At 37.4% G+C, this 25110-nt stretch overlaps 1 protein-coding gene across 1 annotated transcript in view; it reads left to right on the top strand.

Moving 5' to 3' along the window:
• CPLANE1 (ciliogenesis and planar polarity effector complex subunit 1) overlaps positions 1-25110 on the top strand; it is a gene marked incomplete in the record, with an annotated part of 61655 nt that overhangs the window by 8409 nt on the left and 28136 nt on the right. The window contains 23 exon segments of the mRNA XM_072416608.1: positions 520-702; positions 2674-2926; positions 3168-3320; positions 3841-4583; positions 5422-5630; positions 7161-7241; positions 7765-7920; positions 8004-8159; positions 9633-9855; positions 12503-12642; positions 13670-13887; positions 14551-14715; positions 15397-15523; positions 16331-16440; positions 17604-17759; positions 18107-18215; positions 18913-19186; positions 19945-20809; positions 21733-21896; positions 22622-22767; positions 23383-23453; positions 23541-23617; positions 24151-24343. Of these exon segments, the coding sequence (XP_072272709.1) occupies positions 520-702; positions 2674-2926; positions 3168-3320; positions 3841-4583; positions 5422-5630; positions 7161-7241; positions 7765-7920; positions 8004-8159; positions 9633-9855; positions 12503-12642; positions 13670-13887; positions 14551-14715; positions 15397-15523; positions 16331-16440; positions 17604-17759; positions 18107-18215; positions 18913-19186; positions 19945-20809; positions 21733-21896; positions 22622-22767; positions 23383-23453; positions 23541-23617; positions 24151-24343 (4972 nt within the window).

Below are 25110 nucleotides of genomic sequence, written 5' to 3'. Positions count from 1 at the left end.
TGCTTCCTCCAATAGACAATAACATGCTCTATCATTTATTTATATTTAGTGCAACACATCTATCTGTACATTTAATATTTGCACTGTGCATGGACATTAAAAACTCTTACTTGAAGAACGCTTAAACTACAAAATAGGTCATAGGGTTTTTTTTTCTAATTTATGTACAGTATAAATGTCCATGCACAGTGCAAATATTAAATGTACAGATAGATGTGTTGCACTTATCATCCTTCATTTTGTCATTTTGCTCAAGTTGACACTCAGTGTCAATATATTGCACTCCTTTATACACTGATGCCTGAGTATTAAATATCCTTATATTCCATACAAAATTGAGTAAATTTGAGTTTTAACCTTCTAATGGACTGAAGTAAGGAATTGAGATTAAATTTAACCAGCAGTGGTTCATGCACCAACAAAACCTTTTATTCACACCATACTTTAACATAAAAGTTTTGGTTACAGATTTTTGTGGCACTTTTTTACATTGTTAAAATATCTTGTTTCCCTTCTCAGGTCTTACTGGGTAGGGGACATGTCCTGGACATCTGACAGCCTGTTTTTAGCCTGTGTTTTAAAGAGAGGTTCCTTGCTGATATTAACACGACTGGGCGAGCTCCTGACTTTGACAACATCTGGATGTAGTGTTGAGTTTGGACCTGCTGAGTTTATCCCTCTTCATCCATTAATCACATACAGGTAACTACATGTAGTATCTGGTATGGACAATAAGAATCAATCTGTTATCTTACCTGTCCGTAAATAGTTCTGCCTTACCACAAATAACTTTACCTAATAATGACTGCAAAATGTGTCACAAAATATATTTTCCCAAATGCCCTTTAAAAAAACTTTAGTTTCCCCACTGCCTATTTGCTGGTAAATAGTGGTCTTGTGTTATACACATGGCTTATTGTTTATAATTATAATAAAAGGGGGGAAAAAGAGCTATGCATACATCAGTGCAGATTGTGCAGCATGCATTGTGTGTTCTTGTGCATGCAAAACAAGAGGAATAATTCTGGAACCATAATTTATGGTCAACTCAAAATTAATAAATTATAATTGGTATTAAAGTGCTGTCTATTGGCATTTGTAGGTCTTGTAATACGTGCTTTTGGGGTGCACAAAAATGTGAGGTCTGATGTATCTGTAAACATTTTTACAGTCTTATATTTTTTATACGTAACAGAAAATGTGGGGATCACCATGTTTGTGTGCCTAAAATTAGTTTGAGTGTATATTCGATAACCGCTGTGACCATAAAATAATAGCTGCTATCACTGTGTTATTTAGATCCTCAGTTTTTCATTTAATAACATTTTTCTTCTGTCAAAATTGTACATTGTATTGTGTGTTAAAGGTAAAGATTTGATCTGACTGCTACATTTAAGAAACAAGAAGTTATAACACACATAAAATACCTATTTTTTTACACAAGTTTTTTTATTTCTTTCCATCACATTTTCAGCTTTACTTTAGATATATATTCCATTTTAATGTTTTGTGTTTTTTTTTTTATCTACTTCCACATAATGTTTTCTTTTCTGTTTTTACTATATCCATGTGCTATTGTCATTTCATGTGCCTTTTTCCAGTTATTCTTCTTTCCTCATTTTCTCATTCTAGCTCTCTTCTCTCACTTGCTCTGTCTTCATGATTTAATGTCACGTTATAATGTAAGTATGGCGTCATTAGACCTTCATGCAGTGCAGCATGACTTGTCTGTTTAGTTTGAATGCATGATGCAGTCATTATTCTGATCTGTTCATGGTCACTAAACATTCTCACCTGTTAAGGACCAGGACAAACCTAGTTCTCATAGCAATGGTTTGTCCATATATGACTGTTCCCTTATCAGATAGGTTTTCAAATAAACATTTGCTACATTACATAGGATTCTCTATAGATTAACTAAAGAGGCAGCATGGCAAAAGTAGCTAGTAATCTTTTGGACGACAGCTTCAGAATTCGCCATCTCAGGTGAAAAGGAGCTTAGTGCTCCACCTATCTTAGATCAGGCTACATAATACTTGTGTAATATTTACATGACAAAAAAAAATGTTTTTTTTAAACTTTATAGAACAATATTCCTCTCAGCAAATTTCTTCTTAAATCCTTTTCCTTCACCCTCATACCCGAAAGTTGTTTATGTGACCAATATGTGATAATTTTGCCAAAATGAAGATCAGACAGTCCTTCTCCTTTTGCAGTATTCCCCCAGCCCTTTTTATCTGGGCACACCACTTGGCACTTTTCAGTAGCCACCCGACTGTTTTTGTACAATGTGTCACAATACAGGTGTTGCCCCCGGCCTTCTATTCTCACCTGGCTTAAAAAAAATTCTGTGTTGAACACTGTTTCTTTATCTGAGCCATGGACTTGCCCAGCTGTGCCAAAAATAACCTTTGCATCTTTTGATGCCAGAAGACATACAACTTCTGGCATCAGAAGATGGTAATGCTGTTGCCTTTCATGCAATTAAAATTGTGTTCCACATTTAGGAAGAATAGACACAAAGGGGGGTTCAGGGTTCTTGGCAACATTTGAAAGCTGAACACAAATATCTGTATTGGTAGCCTCTATATAATGTGTAACTAATATTACAAGCTTCAAATGGCAATGGACAAGTAATTTTACTGTCTGTGTTTTCGTGTTTTTGTTTTGCAGACCCCCGGTACCCGTCCTGGAAAGCCACAATGCCAATGACTCTCTAGGTTCTGTGGCATCTGAGGCTGATCTAATGAGGCAGAGGTTTTCTGTCACTTGTCACCCTTGCCTTCCCTACTTCATCGTCTCTGATGGTTATATGGTGACTGCCCTTCGCTTTGCACAAAATATGTCTCCTCATTACTTTTTAAAGTCTTTACTGCTTGACTCAGCTCAGAGGCTGGAGAATATAAGACAGAGCCTGCCAGGAAAGGTGAGAGATATGGCAGGAAAAATGAAATCCTGTAAACTTGTTATACATTGTAATATAAATACACTACACTGCTTTTATTTATTTTAACTGGATACCAATCTGATTGTCTGGTTTACCTACACTTGTAGATTTGGTAGTTATAATTGGAGTAATTGTTTTTATTTTATTAACTTTGCAGTATTTCAACTTATGTAAAAAATGTTTTGGTTTAATATTTAATTAATGTCATTTATTGTTACAGTCACATACAAATGGGATTAAACTGAGGTCCCTGTCTTCTCTGAAGGCCACTTTGTTAAAAGATACTGATAAACTTCCATCAGTGCATTCTGCAGTGCCAAGCTTTTTACAAGATGAGGAGGAAATCTGTAACCATATGGAAAAGTTATTACAGGTATTCAAATGCACATTCCAATTCTGTTCTTTTTTTCTGTAATGGTTTTCCTCAAAGGCATTTACTATTTGCTAGCAAATGTTTTGAATCCTGGACCAGATAATATCCTGGTTTGCTGGATCACCCACCTTCACTAACAATGGAAATTTGTATTGTTTTTATGTACGCTAAGATTACTTCATGTACATATTTCTTTAACTAAAAAGAATGTTAGCAACAATTGTGCAAATACTGCAAACATTTTTCAGAAAAGAACATTTTAGAGATTGGGATGAATGTCCAGGCCTTAATCTTATGTTTTAAATGTTCCAAAAATGTTTGAATTCATAGAAACTTTTCACATCTATCCCAGATAAACTAGACTTGAAAGAGTCCTTAGAATAACTCATGAAGCGTAAAGTATTTAAAAAATGTACCTTTTCAACAAATCTAAACAAAATTATATTCTCTGCATGGTTCATTCTAGCAGTCTTCCTGAATTGTAGTGATGATCAGCTGACTTGTTTTGTTTTGTCCCCAGGATGACGATGCGGAGTCCGATGATCAGGAAGCATACATAGCTCCATCAGATAGCACATTTGGTAGAGCTGACCAAGGCAGGCTGGAATTTGCTTCCATGTTTGATACCCTCCATGCTAGTGACCACAGCATGGTAAAGAGCGACATTCTACGTGAACTCCGGCAAATTAGGAAAACTTTACTGACAGCATGGGCCACCGGAGTAACCATGAGAAATATAGCAGATTTGGACAGTCTGTTACAGTACACCGTGGGGTGTTTGGTTCATTTCTTGTCACTTCTTCAAAGTCCCAAGTGCCCTACATTAAAATCCGATAAACGCTCAAAGGCTTTGGGAAAAGGAGATACACGTTGGTCTTCTTACTTTGGTGTTCTGCACCAGTGTCTTACTGTTCTGTTCTGGGATGTATGGCCACGGCAAGCCTGTGGACACATGATAAAACTGTCTGCAGAGGTCATTAAGTTGATCCTTTTTCAGCACACTCAGCTGTACTCGAAGAATCTTTTGGAAGGTTTCTGTTTGCTAAGAATGGTTTCCCAAAACCTGGCCACAATTTATGGTTTATGTTTTGAGTCTGTCTCTGCTGGTTTTTCTGCCACCTCACAGGGTGATATGGCACATCCTGACATTGTAAAGACGCCTTTATTTGAAGCACTAACCCAACCATTCAATGGCTCACCAGTATGCTATATTTTCAAGGAATCTCCAAATGTATTGACTTGCAGAAGAAAGTCAGAGAAAAGGTACTTGAAATGCAACAGACTTGCAAGTTCGTGCAAAACATGTAATTCATATCAATACTTCTAGTTTAATAAACTTAATGGCATTTCTAATGATTATTGTGTACCCTGCAACGGACTGCCTTTAATTTGATTTAAAACTCTGAACAGACATTTGAGATAGTGAGGAAGTCGCAGAAACTTGTAAATGAGGTTCCTGGGAAATCCTGAACCCAAACTGCATGCTGTTGCGTATTTGCACAGAAGAAAAATCATATGGTTTCCAGAAATAAATGGTTAGCTGTAGACCGCAAAGTAAATTTGACTTTTTATTTTTAAATGGCATTCTAGCAGTATATTTTAATTGACTAGGTTTTATAAAAAAAAGCAGTACCAGTTACAATCTATTTTAACAAAGAGATGGGTTAAGGTTTGTTTTTACTGTTCATCTAATTTAGCTGCTCTTCTAATTTTGAGCTTTCAATCTATTTTTCAGCACAGCAGATAAGATTAGCCTGGCAAATGGGGATGGAGGGAGTCGCTTTATCTGCTGGTTGGAAATAATAAAAATAAGATGTTCATGTGCATTATTTTATATGTGCCTTTTAAAAAATATCTTGACATCTGTTACTTTCTGAACCTTAAACAATTATTAAACACAATATCCTTCCCCTTAAAATAGCTTATTGGAGAGATAAGCTAGGGAGAGGTATATGCTGCCTGAACCATAAAAAACGTAAATTTTTAGGGGAATATTAAAAAAAAAGAAAAAAAAAAAGTATTCTATTTAGATAAGAATATTAAGATATGTGTGTGCTAACAATTTCTTTTTATGTTTATTTTTTATCATTGTGCTTTGCAGACTGACTGTGCTATGGAGGCTCTTGTATAATCAGACCCTTTGGTACCAGACACGTTTGAGAAAGCAGTCTTTGAATCAGTCTATGCAATTGTCGCCTGGAGTTCAAAGGGAAGAAAAGGCCATTGGGGCGCTGCTTTGTCACATACAAGCTGAGCTGCAATCTGCAAACCAACATCTGTGCCAGACCTTGTGTCTTCTTCCTGTAACTGGTAAAATAATCTATTGTTTAAAAAAAGGTCTTTGTAAATGTGTGTGTTCTTTTGAGTCTTTAGTTGTTTGCTATATTTTTAACATTGGAATTAAAAGTTTGTGCACCCTTACCATCACACCTACAAAATGGTTAAATGTATGTAAACACTGGTCCAAATGATTAAATTTAGGTGTTTGCAGTTAAGAATACTGCTGCAGGATGATACTACCACAAAGAGGGAACTCCATAGTTATGCTCATGGTTTATGAATGTGATGTCCAGCATATAGGTGTGATGGTCAGGTGTCCATTACCCTTTGGTGCAACCTTAGTGTATATACCAAAATACAGTGCACTTTCGCTATACCACTTGGGGAGTAAGCACCATTTTGTGCAGTAAATTAGTGTTCTGTTCTGCTGTGTACTTTTTCGTAGTTGATTATATTGATGTTATATTTATTGTTCTGTGATTCATTATGCATGGTTAATGTTTCTTAAAAATGAGGGTGCATAAAGAAAGTACCGTATTTTTCGGCGTATAAGACGCACTTTTTCTTCCCCAAAACTGGGGGGGGAAGTGGGTGCGTCTTATACACCGAATACATGTTAAAAATAATTTAAAAAATCATACTCACCCGATACCGCGATCCCGCGATGCTGGATACATTGACACAGAGTGATTTTTTGGTATTTTGTTCAGAATCTTTTTTTTTCTAGATTTTTCTTGTTTAAAATTGGGTGCGTCTTATAGGCCGGAGCGTCTTATACGCCGAAAAATACGGTATGTTGGACTTGGTCCACTAAATTAAAAGTAAACCCTCTGTGGTTTGGGACTAATAGTGATATGCAGGCTTGCACAAGTCTACACTGGGCCATTTTTTAAAATAAACTTCTCTGTCATACTTGAATGTACTTGACTAGGAAATGCCTATGATTGAAATTGGAGCCATAGCAACTTCCTGTGGCCCATAGGTAATTGGTGTTGGCCTTCCTTTTTGAAGTTATTTATATTCCTTTATGATGTTCCCCTAAAGCAGGGGCCGGCAAACTCTGGCCTTTGGGGTTGCCGGCCGGATCGGCCAGGGGGCGTTAGGAACTACCTGAGCCGGAGCTCCGGTGCCGCCTCCTTGCTTTGGCTCCCCTATTTACCGTGGCAGGCCTGAAACTTTTGTCGCCGCAGTAAATAGCTAACGCTCCCTGAAGGTAAATCCCTCCTCTGCAATGCATACGGAGGAGAGGGATTTCACTTCAGGGGGCGTTCCCTGGTGGGGGCGAAGACATTAGGGCGGGATTAGTGTGCTCCCGCCCACCCCTGAAATGGCCTAGTGGCCATAAGTTTGCCGACCCCTGCCCTAAAGAGTTTTATTTTTCACCCTTATCTGATTGTATTATACCATCCTTAATTCATTAGTTATTAGAGTCATTAGAATACATAAACCCAAAGTCATTTTATGATAATCTGCTCATTGTATCATTACACATATTTGTTTAAAATAAAGATAAAAATGTTTAAATCAATATATAGATAAATATTTGTTTTTATTTTTAAGGTGAAGAATATTTCTTGTTTGGATCATATAATGATTCAATAGAGTTCTGGAAGAAAGAGTTGCTGGAAGCCAGTCTCCAAGGTAAATTGTAATGCCTCTGTGAATAAAAAAATACAGATTTTGTCAATGTGGTTACTTTTTATCAGTGATTATTGGGCCTAATTTCTGCCTCTTTATTTACAAGTAGTGGCAGACAGACTTCTGAGTCTCACCCCGCCAGTTACACACATACAGAGTCCACTGCTCATTTTGTTTTCTTTGCCCCGCCATAAACTTAAGCTTGAGGCCTAAAGAAAGTCTTCAATGTTCATTTTGTAGGCAAATATTTTGTATACAATTTCCAGTGAGTAAACAAATAAAGGAAAAGTACAGTGCATCCAACTAAAGACCCTTTTTAATTTGAAAGCTAAAGCCTGATTGGTTGTCTCTGCTAGTCTTTCAGTCATCGGTGTAAGTACATGCAATCAGGTTATTGCTTTAGATGTTTTTGCCATCCCCAGCTTCATGTTCTTCAAACATTTGACAGGAATTTTTAAACATAATGATAGAAGATGTTGTTTGCCATGTGCCATTTTTTTTAAGGTCTGTTTGTATTGTGGTCTAGGCGGAAGTCGAGCTGGGTTATTTCAGACTCGTTATTACCTGGCAATACTTTACTGTCACTTATACCATTATAATTTAAATGATGCACAAGGCCTGTGTGACCTGCTGGTGAGGAAGCTGCTGCGTCAATCAGATCTGCTGGCAGAGGAAGAGCAAGGTAAGATCACTGCTTGCAGCTTCTCTGTAACTGTATCTGTAGTATAATTCTCAACCTTCACTGGTTTTACTTTGTGTATTTAGCAGGTAAGGAGTTTGATGAGAAGATTTACCCAGAAGCAGCACTGGCAGTCATCCAATCTATGGGGAGATTTATGGCGGCATATTTTACTAACCAGCTGCTGTATGTCTTTCCTCCACACAATGTCTGTGTTCTTGCACCTCTGCATATTCCAATAGGTGGGTCAAGTTATATGTATTCTGCATATGTTTTGCATCAAAAAGCTTTTTAGGCTTTTATGAAAGCTTCCATTGAAAACAATCGGAGCTTTTATAAAGGTTTTTAGCAGGACTTTGGACTCTGGAAGCCTCCTTTAATAAGGAGACTCCCAGATCTCCACCACCCCACCCTGGGGAATGAGTACAGGGGTACATAAAACCCATTACTCATTCCCTGAAAGGTTTAAAATATGTGTAAAAAAAATTGGACGAGGCCTTAATGTTAAATTATTAAATGTGTTTGTGTAACTAAACTTTTTTTTTTGACAGGATGATTTCCAGGGTTGCAATGAGCACAGCCCTGGAAATCCTCCTGACAGTGAGGGATCGCAGGGCACTAGGGGTTAAATGAGGACAAGCCTCTCCATTCACCCCCTAGTGCTCTGTGATTGGCTGAGGTTTTACATTTCTCAGCCATTCAGCACTAGACATGAATGGGGAGACTTGTGCCCATTCATCTCTAGTGCTCTGTGATTGGCTGAGAAATAGGAAACCCTGATGACAGCTCAAGCATCATCAGGATTTCCCTTTCCTCAGCCAATCAGGGAGCAGAGCAGTCAGCAGAGCTTTACTTTGCTGACAGCTCCGCTCCCCTGATCACTCCCGCAGCCCTAGAGGAGCTGTGACATGTGTTCTTTATCTGTAACACATGTCACAGCTCCTCTAGGGCTGTGCTCATTGCAACCCAACACACACAAAAACACACACATTTAATAAAATAATTTACCATTAAAGCCTCGTCCAATTTCTTTACACATTTTAACTCTTTCAGGGAATGAGTAAGGGGTTTTATGTACCCCTGTACTCATTCCCTGAAAGGATTAAAAGTAAAACTTTTATAAACTCTTATGTAAAATCGAGGCAATTCACAGTAAAACGCGTCATAGGCATTTTATAAAAGTTTTTTAGCATTTTAAAGTTAAGCTTTAAAACGCTTGTAAAAGTTCATCTAGACCCAGCCTTTCCCATCTTTCCCTGTTTCCTCACAGGAAACCACCATCTCTTTTTTTTTTTTTTTTTTTTGTTTTTTTGTTTTTTTGTTTTCCCCCTCTTTACCGATGGACAATCTTTGACCATCTTTATTGGTCATGCTACGATGAGGTAACTCAAGCACAGGTTCATGGGGATTCCTTCATTCCCGGCTCATGAAGAAGAAGCTGGCGATAGGGCATCTGTGGTTATTTCCCCCCCGATATACACATACACACACACTTGGAAATGGCACTTCCAAAGGCCAAGGATGACATATTTTGGAGAGTATATCTTGCTTGAAAGGTTTTTCCATTATGTTGGCTTAAATATTTAAAAAAAATGCTAACAACTTACACTTGATCAAAACCCTAGACCGTTTACATGTATGTATCTAGGCAAACCCGTATCATTTTACCCTCACACAGTACAGTTAAACTAATACTTTTTGTTCTTATTTTACAGATCGGTTTCCAAGAGTCATTACTTTACAGCACAGCATAGTTGCCAGTGCAGCCAGAGATCAGAACCTCTCTAGCGTCTGGACAGTAGAATATGCTTTGGACCTACTTCTTATTGGTGGATTGATACCAGAGGCAGCATGGCTGGCAAACAAGCTGGGGGACTGGAAAATGGCTGTTTCTATGGTTGTGGCCTACAACCTTCATTTAAAGAGCATTCCTGATCAGTAAGTTACTGTTCTCTGGGATAACACTGATAATTTCCTGAAACCAAAGAAAATTTTTACCTAAATTCAATGTGCATCCAAAAGTATTTGTCATATGTCTTGCCGTTTAAAGCCTACTTTTCCTCTTGCTGTTAATGCTGACAATACTTTTCAGGTATTATAAAACAGTAGGTGTTCACAATCTTGTTATTGGCCAAAAAAGCCTGTCCCCTGCCAGCAGGATGCAGAGAAGGGCCACTATTCTCTATTGAAGATTTGTCAACTCTAGTTTAGTTTAATTTAGTGATGATTGCACTTTTTGTAAAAAGTTTAATGCAACCTTTTTGAGAATTTGTAACCAATCTAGTCCACAGGAGCACTCCCTGCAAAGAAAATATTTATTGCTTACCTGCTTAACCTTCTGTGTTTTAGACATCCACTATCTTTAAAAGATAACTTTGCTGAAGACTAATAAACATCCAGTAATCATCTTCTTCGTTCAGTGGTTTGAAGAAGAAGATTTCACAACTCCTGTGTGTTGAGTCCTTTGTAGCACCATACATTGTGGTTGTATCGTCTTCTCCGTCCAACCATTAGGCTACGTACACACGTGCAATAATTGCAAACGAACGATTTGGAAAATGAACGATTAACGACCGATCAACGATTATTCACAATTATTTTAAACGATCGTATTGTGCACAATACTGAAACAATACCATTATTCAAATATAATCCACCAATAATGTACACACACTTGATACGATCGTTTGACCGATGCAGGAAGTGACAAGTACAGGAGAAAGTGTATCACAGAACAATCCACGATCTTTGAACAACTGTACACACAATAGATAGCAAGTGATCGTCGCCCAATCTGATCCCCCAAGACAGTCGTTCGCTTCCAGCGACATTCCTCGTTCATCAGCGTCGTTGGCTAGTCGTTGTTCACTTTTTTGTTAACAAATATCGGACGATCGGTCGTTGGCGTTCGTTTCCAACTATAAATATTGCACCTGTGTATGTAGCCTTACTCTACCATTTTTCCTTTTATATATAGATAGATATATAGTCCATATGTATATTAACCACCTGGGCGTTTCACTGATGTCTAGATTTCTGTACCAAAAGCGGTACACTGTTTTTCATGAACATTTTTTTTTAAATTGTAGACCTGTAACTTACAGAAATATGTCCGAACAAGGGTCTAGTAGATATCATGAATATAAAAAAAGTTTGAAACACACAATCATGTAAAAAAAAAAAATAAAAAACACAAAAATCAGGTTAAACAAGAATTCATAAATAAATCAAAAATACTGAAAATGCAATAATTCGGTATACTGTGTAGTAATATATTTTTCTAAAACACCTCCCTAGTGTGGTAAATTTTAAAACAGTCCAACGTCACATACCTATAGACAAAACCACATAAATATATTTTGTATTATTTTGTATTGGATTGGATACTGGACTTTGTATTGAATCCAATACAAAATTTTTGAATTTCCCGCTACCACCCCCATCGACGGGCACATGCACGGACATCATCAGGAATCACCGAGGGACGCGTACGCGAACGCTGGGTGTTCTAATTCTTTCCGAACTTCCGTACTTCCATGAATAAAGTGTTAAATTTTTTGCATGGAAATTTATTTTAGACTGTGGGCTATAATTCATCGAATTACTCAATATTACTTATAATTCACCGAATTACCACATAACTCACCGAAATATGTCCAAAATTTTATAAATTTAATAATAAATTTTTTTTTTATAAAACATAAAAAAAAAAAATTTAATAAAAAAAATCTTTAAAAAAAAAAAAAAATAGTGTATAATGTAATGTAATTTTACAGTAGCCTATATAATATATATAATATAATTATATTTATATTATATAAAGATTTCTTTGTATTGTATTCAATACAGCTTTTTTGTATTGAGTTCAATACAAAGTGATTTTAATTTCCCGCCCCGCCTCCCGCACCTACGCATGCAGCGACGTCACCGGGAAACGCCGGAGATCGTCACTGCACTCCCCAGGAGAAGAAGGAAGAGAGAAGACGTGTCCGGAGGAGCTGCGGGGATCGGGTAAGTATTTTCTTTCAGTTGTAATTCCGATTGTCATACAATGTATGACAATCAGATTGCAATATAACGTTTGTTTATATTTTTAACCACCTGAGAAAAGTTCGGTTTTAACACTTTTTGCAAGTGTTTTTACCCCAAACTTAAGTCGGGTTTAACACCCAGGTGGTTAAAAACCGTCTCCTCCTTTACACTTCTTCAATCCACAACTTCTAGCAATTCATCTGTTTTGTGGATTTGTGCAGCTACATGTTGAGTGTTGTCAGAATATTTTTAAGGCAATAAAATGAGACTGAAGCATTTGTACCCATGGATTGGCCACCACAGTCTAGACCAGACCCAATGTTTAGGATCTGCTAGGGAAGACTGTATATAGTGTTTTTTTTTTTTTTTTTTTTTTTTTTTGCCAAGCATTGTAAAGCAGCATGATACATAGAAATGTTTTTTTTTTTTGTTTTTTTTTTTTTTTTAAGATTTAATTTATAAGATTATTTCCACGAAGCTAATTTAATGTTTTTGTATACCTAAAAATAACATTGAAAGTAATATATGTTCCTTATATATTTTTTTTTATTAGAAGTAAAGAAAAACTGCCATCAATGCCCTTGTATCTCTCCCCAGCATATATTTTCCAAGAGAAATTACAGACTTTTCTCGGTCATCCTCCACATTTAGAAGGCTTGGAAAAGAAGCACATTGAAACCAAACAATTTACTGGTAATTATTGCCCTGCCTGCATGTACATGTTGAAACCTGAAGATTTGCTTTAATATTTGTCTGTAATAAAATAGTATCCTTCCAGTGTTTGCTTTGAAGTAGATGTTTATGAAATCTGATATAACAGTTGCACATCCTTCTGTAGCCAATTCTAATCCTTGTGAAGGAACTGCATATAGTATATATAGTGACTGTCTGTTAAAAATCCCAAAAGGGTGTAAACTGGGGGCCATGTAGGTGGTCATGTGGTACTTCCTAATGTGTTATGTCTTTTTTGTTTTTTAAACAAATCGATTCTATCTTTTCCAACCATTCATTGTTCAACAGAGACAGCACTTTGTTTTCCAGTGTCTGGGAACTATACTTTTCACTGCATGAGGCTAAGTATACACGTTTAGTAAATGTCGTTGAAAAGGATCTTTCACGATCCTTTCCAACAATTAAAGACTGAACAAGCGCTGTACAGGCGATTATCAGATGAGAATCATCTGATGTGTGTATGTAGCCATAAAGGGGTTTGAGATCTCTTGAGTTTTTTTTTTTTTCTGCAGGTAAAAAAATGTACTAAAGAGTACATGTATGAAGCAGCCAAAAACTGCACATTTACAAAGCACAGCAGTCTTGTGTTGGAGTGCAAACATGGGAGAAAAAATGTCAGAGCCTAACACTGGCTCTTCTTCGATGATAGAGCTCTTAGTAAAGTATAAGGAAGCATGAATAGCATTATCCAGTGTCCATTATTTATCAATACCTTAGTGTTAAAGTTCTTAGTTTGCAAAAAATAGTTAAAATGTACCTGGTGTGCATTTTCTGATGACATTTACTCCCCCTCTATCCTTCAAGATAACTAATATCACTAAGATAGCGTTTGGCACAAAACATTTGAGGGTCCTCATTTAGTAATTGGAACCTTGAAATTCACAACATAATTTTGTGTGATTAGTACAATGATGACAAACACTGGTAATTGAAAATACTGGAAAAATTGCATATGTAATTTGTTTTAATGTTGCCTCTCTCTCTTTAGATCCCATTGAGGAAGAAGATGCAGACGTTCTGTTCAACTCTGTACAGGAGATGTTAAAGGCTGCTGTAATGGCTGATGCAGAAATTGTAACTGAAACCCTGCGCAAGCTGATAGATTCGGCCAAAGGGCTCATCGGAAAGTTGCCAGGTCTTGTTCCAGAACGCCTCTACCTGCCGGCACCACCATTATACTGCCCTCAGCCCTCATCTGTCAGTGAGGTAAGAATATTTCTTTTCTCAGCCCTGCACAGAAAAGACTCTGCACACCTTTTACAATCTGACTTGTTAATTGGATAATTAATGTAGGTCATCTGTTACCTTAGTTTAGTACGTTTACATGGGATGTACATTCAAACTGTAACACGTATTGTAAGCTTTAAGGAGTGAGAGAAGATCAAGCTACTCATATGCTATTGATGGGTTTGATATAAAATAAATTTGCCATTAAAGAAGTCATGTGTCCATAATGGCACCAGTAGGTTTTCTGACAATTATATTCTTTGACTAATGCAGGAGCCGGCAGCTAAAAACACTGGTCATTGGTTCATATCCAGGGTAAAGTTCACCATGGATCTGATTTGTTAAAGCTCTCCAAGACTGAAGAAGATAGACTATCATGGGTGAACCTGGGTGATCCAGCAACCCCAAAATGAATCTTTAAAAATCATTTGCTATTATTTGGTAAATGGTTTCAGTTCTGGGTCAAATTCATTACAGTTGGATTGGAAAGCTTTAGTAAATCTGTTTATAGAATTGGAAGTTCTATAAACAGATGATATCTACATAATTTGAACTCCATTTCTGGCTAAAGTATTTATTTTATTAGTGTTGATTACTTGTGTTGATCTTTCTATTTTTATTTTATTTTTATTTTTTTTGCAGGAGGACCCAAGCGATTTGCTTTTACAGATAGAGAAACAGTGTCGACAAAAGCTATCTGGGGTTCTTCAGAGAATCCTTTTGATGTTGCGGGCAGCTCACTGTTCCCTTCCTGCTGCCCAGTGGTACATCAAACAAATAAAAAGAGCAAGAAAAATCATGCAGAAGGTTCTAATTTCTTTCTTTTTTTTTTTTTTTTAACAAAACGTTTGGAATTTGTGTATTTGCATAAAAAATGAAAGTCAGCATATTGTGAAAGGGGAAGCAGCAGTACAAGGAATCTCTTTTTTTAATTTGCTGATAAGGCAAAGAAGAATGACAGAAAGATGAGCTCATTACTGCTTCTACTTTCACTGTCTATTCACAAGTTAAGCAGTGGGTTGAATGATGCTGGCTATTTCAGTGTGGACATCTAGGGGCATGACATCTGTGGATTAAAGCTGAATATTACATCAATGCAGTTATTATTTATATTTTAGTGGACCAGTCATTGTTATCCTTCTTTGGCTACAGTTCTGCTTCATGCTTTATCCTAATGCCAAGTTGCTTGGTCTGTAGATTCGTTTTTCACTGTATGACCCAAAGTTGGGCATACCTGACCATCAGACATGTATATGGATTCAGCCATTTTTTAAAAATTAAACCATGAATTTAATTGTTAGACAATGCTAAAAAGAACATGCAGTATTCCTGAACTTTAAAAAGGTTTCAATTACCTACAACATAATGCGTTTAAAAAAACATTATTAGCATTATTTATTTTGTGTTTGGCTGCATAGTATAGTATTTTATAAAGACTACACTGTTAGACTAAGTGATATTGACCTATTACTTTCCTTCTGTTTTTAGATTCGTGCTAAGGGTGCCCTACCTCCTCTTAGTCCACTTCCAGAAGCTTTGCTAAATTATTCAAATAGTAAGACTGTGTTTTTCAAGCCGGGAGCCAGTGGAGATTCGATATCCTGCAGTGTTGTAGGTGAGTTTGGATCAATTGTTTTCAGTTTGATGCTTTGAAATAGTCAACTGTTCCTCTGTGGACACACCAACGGTGATACAGTGGAACAGTTTTGGGGAAGGGAAAAGTATGAAGTAATTATTTGTCTTCTAGTATATTAAGTCTGGATATTGTATATGATAATCAAACATATACTAGATAAATTCCAGGTTGCCAATTATCCTTCTGAAATGCTATTTGTCTCTGCCCTGCCCTGGACAAACTATATCAGGAAAGTCAAAAGTCAGGTTTTAGACTGTAACAGATGTGTCTGAAAAGAGGGTATACGTTTTGTACTGTTGAGAAGGGGGGATTAAAAGGAACTCTCAAACCACCGTTTTCCTTTAAAGTATAGCTGTACTTTTAGGTACAGTGACCCAGTTTTCTACTTTCACCTTACTTAAAATAACCAATTTTCCCCATTCATTAATTTGTACTTTCCAAGATTCTGGTGTTTCCAGGTTTTTTTTTTGTCCTAACATCCAGCAGTGCCTAGTCAATAAATCTCCAGTAAGTATAAATTTTTGGAAGGGGAGGGTGGGTTACTTTAGACCAGATGACGGTAAATGGGATAATTGTACTTTGCTTGAAAATACACCAATCTTTGAGGCTAACATTCACTGTAACCATGATCATGACATTCAGTAAGTATTCTAATATAATATTATAGGTTGCCTTAGGCTAGTCATATTTTCTCCAAACGTCCCATGGAGTTTACATTTTAAAGTTAATGCCTTTTCAATGCAGTATTAAAGTCACAAAGGTAATATTTCAAATCATATTTTACAGGTTGTTTTCGTGAACTTTGTGCTCTATGCTGGATGCTGCATGTACGGGAGAGATTGTCATTGAGCTGCAGAAAATATCAAAAAGCCAGAGACAGTGGCAAGCTTTTCAAGGTACAAAATCTTTTCTGCATAATAGTACTTTCCCTCGTAGAGGTTTGTGACAGTTGAGTTCCTACATTTTGTTTCTTCATTTCAGGGTATAATGTTTGCAGTTTAATTTGTTCCTAAATGGTACTCTTTTTGTTTTTTTTGTCTTGAATTTTAGCATCATTTTATATCATCCATAAATAGAATCCAAAGGAGTCACAGACAGTGTGAACAGTTTGAATATTGCATGTGATTATTAGAATATTTACCTTTGAAACTTGTGCTTTAATGGGATGACGGTGCATTCAAAAGTGTTGCCTTTGTTCTCCCTACAACTGATTGCTGATCTTTTCCTTATGACTCACTTACTATTTTTGGTTACTCACTTACCTTTTTGTATTGCATTGTATATTAATATTATTACACAGTTTTTATATAGCGCCGACCTATTGTGCAGCAATGTACAAAGTTCATAGTCATGTCACTGGCTGTCCCTCAAAGGGGCTCACAATATAATATAATAGGAGTCATATGTCTTTAATACAGTCTATGGTCAATTTTGGGGGAAGCCAGTTACCTTAACTGCATGTTTTTGGAATGTGGGAGGAAATCGGGAGTACCTACGCAAACAAGGGTTGAACCTGCATACCCCATGCAGATAATGTCCTGGCTGAGATTGGAACCTAAGACCTTGCGCTGCAAAGGCTGGAGTGCTAATCTCCGAGCCACTATATATATATATATATATATATATATATATATATATATATATATATATATAATTTGTGTGTGATGGTGGCAGTCATCTTGATAAAGGCATGATTTTGCTTCCTCATGTCAGAGCCTCCAAGAAGGAGAGCAGTGAGCAGCACAGTAATAAAATCCTACTCTAAACCTACTTCTAAAGGTCCTATTGGGTCAGCAGGGCCTTTGATGTTTTGATGTTCCACTGCAAAAATACAGCTTTTAGCGCAGGAGTGCCCCTGAGCATACTGGCTTACCAGAAGGTGCAGCACTTTTTTTTTTTTTTTGATGATTTCAGGACAAAAGGTAACTTTTACAGGCTACTGCTTCAAAAGAATTACACTTCTAAATAGTGTTTAAGATTGGTGGTTGTAACAAGGATATTTGTTGGTGAGCCCCTTTGTAAAAATTAATAAAATAATACAACATTTCCTTTCCACCAGAGCTCAGATGAATATGATTCCTGTGCAACTGAACATTGCTTTGAAACTCTGGAATGGGCTTGTCGAATGCTGCCATTCACTCGAGTTGCAAACTGCGAAGAGTTGATACAAGATATTATCTTGAGCCTGATCAGTGAGCTCCCTCCTGTAAAAAAGGTAGGCATATGCTGCAATTAATGAAATGATAACCAGGAAAAGGGACAAATTAGCAAGTTTTGAGGTAATTGTGAATAAATACGTTTGGCAACAGGGTGGCCAAGTCCCATCTTGTATGTTCCATTTCAGCATGAAAATGATATTGCATTACACAAATTGAAAATGTATTTTTATCTGTCTGTCTCTTTTTCCCTCAACCCTGGACAGCCCGTACTGAAAAATTAGCTGTGATGCAACTTTAAAAACATACAAAAAATTTAATTATATGTTTATGCATGCTGCCTGCCTACTGGAGCACGTAAGCAACAGAATTATTCTTTTTAACCTACTGCATTTTCTATTTACAGGTTGCAGAAATCATGGTGAAAGCATTTCCTCGTTCTGACGATGTCCGCGTTCCATTAAGAGAGAAGTTTCAGTCTGTCCAGCAACGCCTGCGACACTCTATGATTAAAGGTAGTTTACTCAAGCAGAAATGATCTTTTCCCATAGGCCTCTTGTATAAACACATAAGCAGATTAATTTAAAAGGCATTATCTGTAGGGATTAGAAATTAAACACATTGTAGCAGGTTTGAAAAAATATTTATTTACTTGTTGCTGAAAAAATAAAAAATGCTACAGAAATACAAAGGTATTTATTACTGATTTACTCCTTAAAATTCTCATTGCTTGGCCATCATGCTAACCCATTAGCTTTAGTCTTGGACTAAGCTCTTTAGAATCATTAACATAAAACAAGTATACAATTCGGCTCTTTTCGTGTTATTGGCTGCATGCTTATTCTGTGTCAGTGTTTGAAAGCAAAACTCCAGCTACAGGTTAGGCTTCTTCTGAAACGGACACTTAATCATTGTTGATTTCCTGTGTATCACACCGCACACCCTGGTTCCTCTAACTGGACTCAGTCTTATTACAGGACACAGTAGTGCAACCTAGTATTATTGCTAAAATGGAATAAAATGAAATACCAAGAAATTCACACCCCCAGAAGACTTGGTTTTAGAGGTAAAAATTTAGGAGTAGGAGAAGTAAGTATTTACTGTTCACCCAAGGACCATTTTCCTGCAGTTTTAGTTAGGTGCCTGTTGCAATTTATCAATCCTGTAGTTAGACTAATTTATTAGGAAACTCATGTTCTCTTCTTTCTCTAGGACGAGAAGGGCAGGAGATGATGTCTGTTGTCACCCATAATGTTCAGAGGGTGCGTGTGAAAGCTCTTAAACGCATACAAAGGAACATCGGTCCTGTCGAGATGCATGTTTGGGAGCCACCTCTGGATGAGAACACGGAGGATGAGTCCCACTACTATGATAGGTACTCATTGGGTACCAGTCTCAGCAGGAGCACACCCACTGACCTCGGGAAGATTTACAGTGACACAGACACCTTGTCTGATACTTTCCTTAACAGTATTGCAGAGGACAGGTACTGAGTACATATTTTTATCATGTATTTATTATTTTGTATTATTTTTCTCCTTATGATTTGTACATTTTAGACTCCCTTACAGTGAAACTAAACCATTCTCATCTAATGGTTTTCATTGGAGCACAGATTAAAAAAAAGTGAATATTTGCTGTTTTAAATGGAACTCTGACCATGAAGAAATATGGATCATAACGTGTCGGAGGCTTTCTGTAGTATTTGTTCCTGATATCACCAAGGTGGCTGGATCCAGCCACTAAAGATGAGTATGGGAAATTACCTGAACATTAGTGACATCAATGATATTAGATGAAACACAAACAGAGAAAACTTAGCCAGTTACCTGCTGTCAATCAGAGTATTGTAGACTTTACAGGCAGTGTGGTGGGGGGGGGGGGGGGGCACAGGTGATTGAGGGCCACTGGGGACTATGTAGACGTGTCAGAGTTTGGAGAAAATAGGGCAAAAAGGCATAACAAGTTGCTATGCAAAATCTAAGTCTTTATTTGCAAAGTGTTAAAATTCAGTTTATGTGAGCAGCTGGAAAATAATGACTTGATGATCTTGTCTTCATAACACCCATCTCCAGTCGAATCTATCCCCCTCCAAACACCTCCTAACCTATCCCCCCTTTCTTTTTTGCTTTCTGTGCTAAGATTTACTTGCTACATCTGCTGTTCATGTCATTTGACAGTGCAGTTCCCAACTGCTAGGGGACCCCTTTTTCATTTCTGCTAATGGTTCCTCCTATTTTGCAGGACAGAAGGACATACCTTGTTCAGTAAGCCCATTCTCAGTAGTATGCCAAACAAAGTCATCAAAGAAAAAATGAAGGAAAGAAATGAGATGCCCAATGAGAATGGACCCACTCTGCCGAAAGTTGGGACCTGGGAATTTGAATGTGATGATGAAGAGTACACCAACTTCCTAGATCTCTTTCTTAGTTATCTTCTGGAGAGAGACTTGCTTCATAGCAATGAGCCAGGGGTTCCATTTCTCACTTCTTTTGGTCAGCATCTTCAAGAACATGAGCTCAACTCACTTGCATTTGATGTTCATACTACGCTAAAACGCAAGCTTGGACGGCCTGAGATAAAAAGTGTATTTAGAGCTGGCTCCAGCTACAAGGTTAATGTAGAACCTCGGAATGACTCTGCTGTAGATGGCACATTAGCTCAGACACAAGGCACAGCCGAGCCATCTCCTGTTTGTTTAACAGTGGTACTGGGGAAGCCAATACCCTCGGCTGATAAGTACTTTCATAAGGTTAGATCACGATCCATTAAAAATGGCTTGTTTGGCTTACAGGATCAAAAAACACAAAAATGCCATGAAGATGACTGTAATTTGACTTTTTCTGGATACACATTTGATCACTACAGTTACAGCCTTTTTCAGAATAAACCCTGCACTCCTAGTGAAGAACTCAGAGCTGAGCTACAGGCCAAATACAGCAATGAAACCAAGCTGGTGGAGTGGATGATCCGCTGGTCTGACCGCAGGTTGTTCTGGAGTACAGGCAAAGCAGAACTCTGCCATATTGGATCCAATACCGCAATACGTGTCAAAGCGTCATCAGCTGCTATTCTTACATCTATATGGTTGCTAGAAAAACCCTATTTGGTAAGTGCCGATATTTTTGAGAATCATGAAACTGTCATGGCTGCCTTTTCTTTTTAAAAATGCTTAATGTTCCATAATACTGCGACTTAAAACAATTATGCTGGTAAGGAATTTTGTCTGTAATCTGTTTGTCCTCATATCCATGATTTGTTGTATACAACTGCAGGTTGTTTTTACACTGACTCTTCATTCTTTCGCTGATTTTTATTTTTGTACTTTTTACCAAAGCCAAACGCCACAAGTCTGGAAGAGACATTGCATGGTACCTGGGAGTGACCTTCACACATATGTGTCTGCATGGTCTCTTTCCAGGCTCTTTAAATTTTTACTTGACATAAAATGGTAGACAAACTTTTAATTTAAAGTAAAAATTTAGTTTGTGTTTTTTTTTTTTTTAAGTGCAACACCCCCTTAATTCTTGATCGCCTATGTGATCAAGAATGAATGGGAGCGCAGAGCCTCCCAGGATACTTACATCACACAGGCTTTTGGCTGCTCCTTTCATCAATAGAAAAAATAAATTGCCGATCTCACATGCACAGTGAGATCGGAAAGTTTTTTTCCCCAATCTACGTCACCTGATCTTGCGCCCTTACAGTGCGAGATTGGGTGACGCAGGAAGAAGAGAAAAGATGTCTGCACTCCCTCTGCACTGGGCTGAAGACAGCGGGACAACGTGGGACCCGATGGAAGAATCCTCCGACAGATAGATGGATTTGCAGGATTGAAGGTGTGATTTTTTTTTTTTTTTGGCTTTAGTTCTGCTTTAAGTAAGCTGTGAAGTGCTCTCCAAGTCCATTGCAATTAGACTGCACATGCTGTCTCTGAAGCCAGACATCTGGAGCTCCTTCAGTTTAATTGGTTGTTTGATATCATTTGATGATGTCTAGTTTACCTAAGTATCTATTACTTATACTTTTCAGGTTCCCCCAAGACAATTCATTGTAGCCCCTGTTGTCCAGCATGCTGTGAAGCCTGTCCTGAAGAGGGAAGCCTCAATAGAAGGTGATAATTCAGAGTCAGAAAGAGGGTCCCTCAGTGTTGTACCTGAGGAGAATGAAGAGCTGTTGGAGGAAATTGACTCCAGGTGAGTGTTTTTCCAATTCTTGCCATCCACCAGCATAAATCCAAAGCTGCTGTATGACACATTACAGCTATCCACAATATATTGTCATCTCATAATTGACACCATAAAAGCATTGTACAAAAGTAATCCGCTTTTTTTTCATTTACTAAAATGATTACTGGTATGGTCTGGCTGGCCGATTTAAATATTTTTCATGTGTCCTGGACATATCCTGTTGCTGAGGCGTTGCCTATCTTACCCCAGCTTTAAGCTGTGAATGTCAAATTTATTTCTCTCACCTTAACTGTTTCCAGTAATATTGTGACATATTATATTAGGGGCTGTAGTTGCCTCAGTATGGGCATTAGGCCTGATATGAATATGCCTGATCTTCCTCTGTTTGCATGCTGTTGATCTTGTCATTGTAGCATCTTAGCACTCCCGGGACTACTAAAATTTGGGATTTTTTTTGCTAGTTTGCTAGTATTACATGCACAGTGGATGTCTAGTGATGTGATACTATACTGCATGCAAAACCTATCATCGTGTCATGTCATCATAGTGCTGGTATAAGCTTTGTGATCCGGTAGGGCTTTATTCCAGAAAGGGACACGTGATGTCCTTTCTGCAAAAAGCATTCTTGCCTACCTGACCCAGTCATGTATTAATTCATTACAGTTTATCAAATAAAAAAAAATCTTAAACAGTCCAGTATGTTTTTTTCCCTTATTTATTCTTTTTATTAGAGCATCGTCCAAGGAAAGCACGATTAGCTGTGACAGGAGACCAGAGAGGAAACTTGAAACTTTACAGGATAAATCTATCGATGACAAATCTGTCCTGTCTGACTATCCCTTGCTGGAGCAAATCCCTGTCCCTTCAGAAACAGAAGGTGAGAACTCCTTATATATGATGCATTGTTGCCAAGGCAGACGCAATACATTTTCTTGTCACATATACGTGTTCTGACACCAGTTCATACCATGCTTTCCCCTATTATTGATGGTATGTAGATGGTAAGAAAGTGACCACATGTTAAAACACAATGGGACAATTTATTTAAAAAAAAAGGAAACAAAAAAGCAACTTGGCAAGTAAATGTTCACTGAGCTCAATAACTAAGTTTGAACTGTATTCACTTCAATCTCACTGCTGCATTTATACACTGATGCTTTAACTTACAATGGGTTTAAAATTTGGTAAAAGGTATTTAGTTTTCCATGGTTGAATTGTTTAGACTTAGAGTATGTAGAACAAGGGCCTTATTGTATGTGTTTTTAGAGAGTTAATTGAATAGTTTTGGTCTAGTGAATAGAAGGAAATTGAATAATGCAGTGAGAGGAAATTGATTTTGATTTTGAAATAGAGAAAATTAAAATTGTTAACATGACAGAGATTAGGTACAAAAGATAGGAAAAGAACAAAGTGTAAAAGACTACAACATTTGCCAATATTAGTAACTCCAGTTTGTCTTAGATTAGGCTAATTCTTTATATTTTCCCCAAAGATGATCAGCTGGACACCCAGAGAAGCCCAAATATCTCTGTTAGTATACGTCCTGTGCCGATGCAAGTAGAGGTATGTTAATCGATCAAGTCAGACTGTAACACAAACTAAATATTAGTGAATATCATATTTATTTTATGTGGTGCTTCTGTTGTATAGGATGTGTGCTCTGACACTGAACAGAATGCAGATGATCCTGAAAAATCATTTGTAGAAGAAAGACCAGAAAAGATGCAGTAAGTAAGAGTGTGGCTATTCGTGCTATACCCCATGATAAATTCAATGAGGAAAGGAGAACAGCTGATTGCTAACCCTTCTGCTGAACCACCCAAACCAAAATTGAATAGTCAAATGAGCACTCTCATTTCATAGTTATTGTTATTTTGCCTGCATGTCTCCTTTAAGCACATAACGTAGAGTGTGATAATCTTTTACAACACATGGAAAGGTTGGAGAATGAGGTCTGTCAGTGAACGGTTGGCTTGGAGGACAGCATTAGTTGCTGTGGAGATGGTATACAGTCTGTAAGTAAACATGCCAGGGTTGATTAAAGGAATAAATAGAAGAAGCCATTTGACTAGAACACTTTACCAGAATTACATGCTGTCCTTATTTCCCTATTTAATCATTTAGAATAGTAGCGTGCAGTGCATACAGATGAAAGTACAACAATTATACAGGTTTATGTTTTGATAACAGTGGAAAACAGGATTTTCAGGTACGTCATAATGAGTGGAAAATAATTGTTTTTATGTGTCTTTTGTTTTAGAAGTGAACCGGCTATATCTACAAGTTCTCCACTCCTACAGCCTTCACCCAATACCACAAATGTTCCTCCACCTCCTGCTCCCTCCACCAGTCTGCCACAATCCACTGCTAATGGAGATCAAAGCATGCAACCTGCCAATACATCAGAAGCTGTCAGACAGCTGTTCCAAGATGAAATGTTTAGACTACTCCAGGTAAATTATAATCCTGATCAAAATGTTTTTTCTTACTCTTTCTGGGTACAATATATTTAACGTTGAATTATTGCTACAGAAGTTAATTTAAATGGAAATGTTATGCACAAAATGTCTTTGCTAATGCAGAAATTTTGTTAAAATAGATGTGATAGGGCAGCACTCTGGCCTTCGACCTTAGACTGTATTAAAGATATATGACTATGGTAGGAACATTAGATTGTGAGCTTCTTTGAGGGACAGCTAGTGACATGACTATGGACTTTGTACAGAGCTGCATAATATGTTGGCTCTATATAAATACTGTGTAGTAATAATAATATCATTGTGCTGCACATAGCATATGCAGAGGGAAGTGCCATGTGTGCAGGGAAGGGGGGATGGGGGTGCAAGCTGATCTACTCACTTCAGGCTGCCATGAGTTGGTCTTTATTACAGAAATCTTTTGTACAGATACAAATTATAGGAATTGTTTCATGCAGAATTGATGTACAAATAAACAAGTAAACAAAATAAAGAGCTTGTAATGAGCTAGTATCAATGCTTCCTTGCACGTATAATCAAAATATCTAAGTTTTATTTTTAACTGAACATACTTTGAGTTTGTTTACATTTAGCTTGTCCGTTTTATGTAAAGCTACGTACACACTTCCAATTATTATCGTTGGTAAACGAACAACGAACGATCGTATAGCACCGATCCTGTACATACAGATAACGACACGATCGTTCGTAGATATTGTACACACAATAGATGCGATCGTTTG

The sequence above is a fragment of the Pyxicephalus adspersus genome, chromosome 6, assembly GCF_032062135.1.
Source record: "Pyxicephalus adspersus chromosome 6, UCB_Pads_2.0, whole genome shotgun sequence".
In the NCBI taxonomy this organism is placed as follows: domain Eukaryota; kingdom Metazoa; phylum Chordata; class Amphibia; order Anura; family Pyxicephalidae; genus Pyxicephalus; species Pyxicephalus adspersus.
The sequence above is the reverse complement of the archived record's forward strand: the minus strand, read 5'-3'. Positions and strand labels throughout refer to the sequence as shown.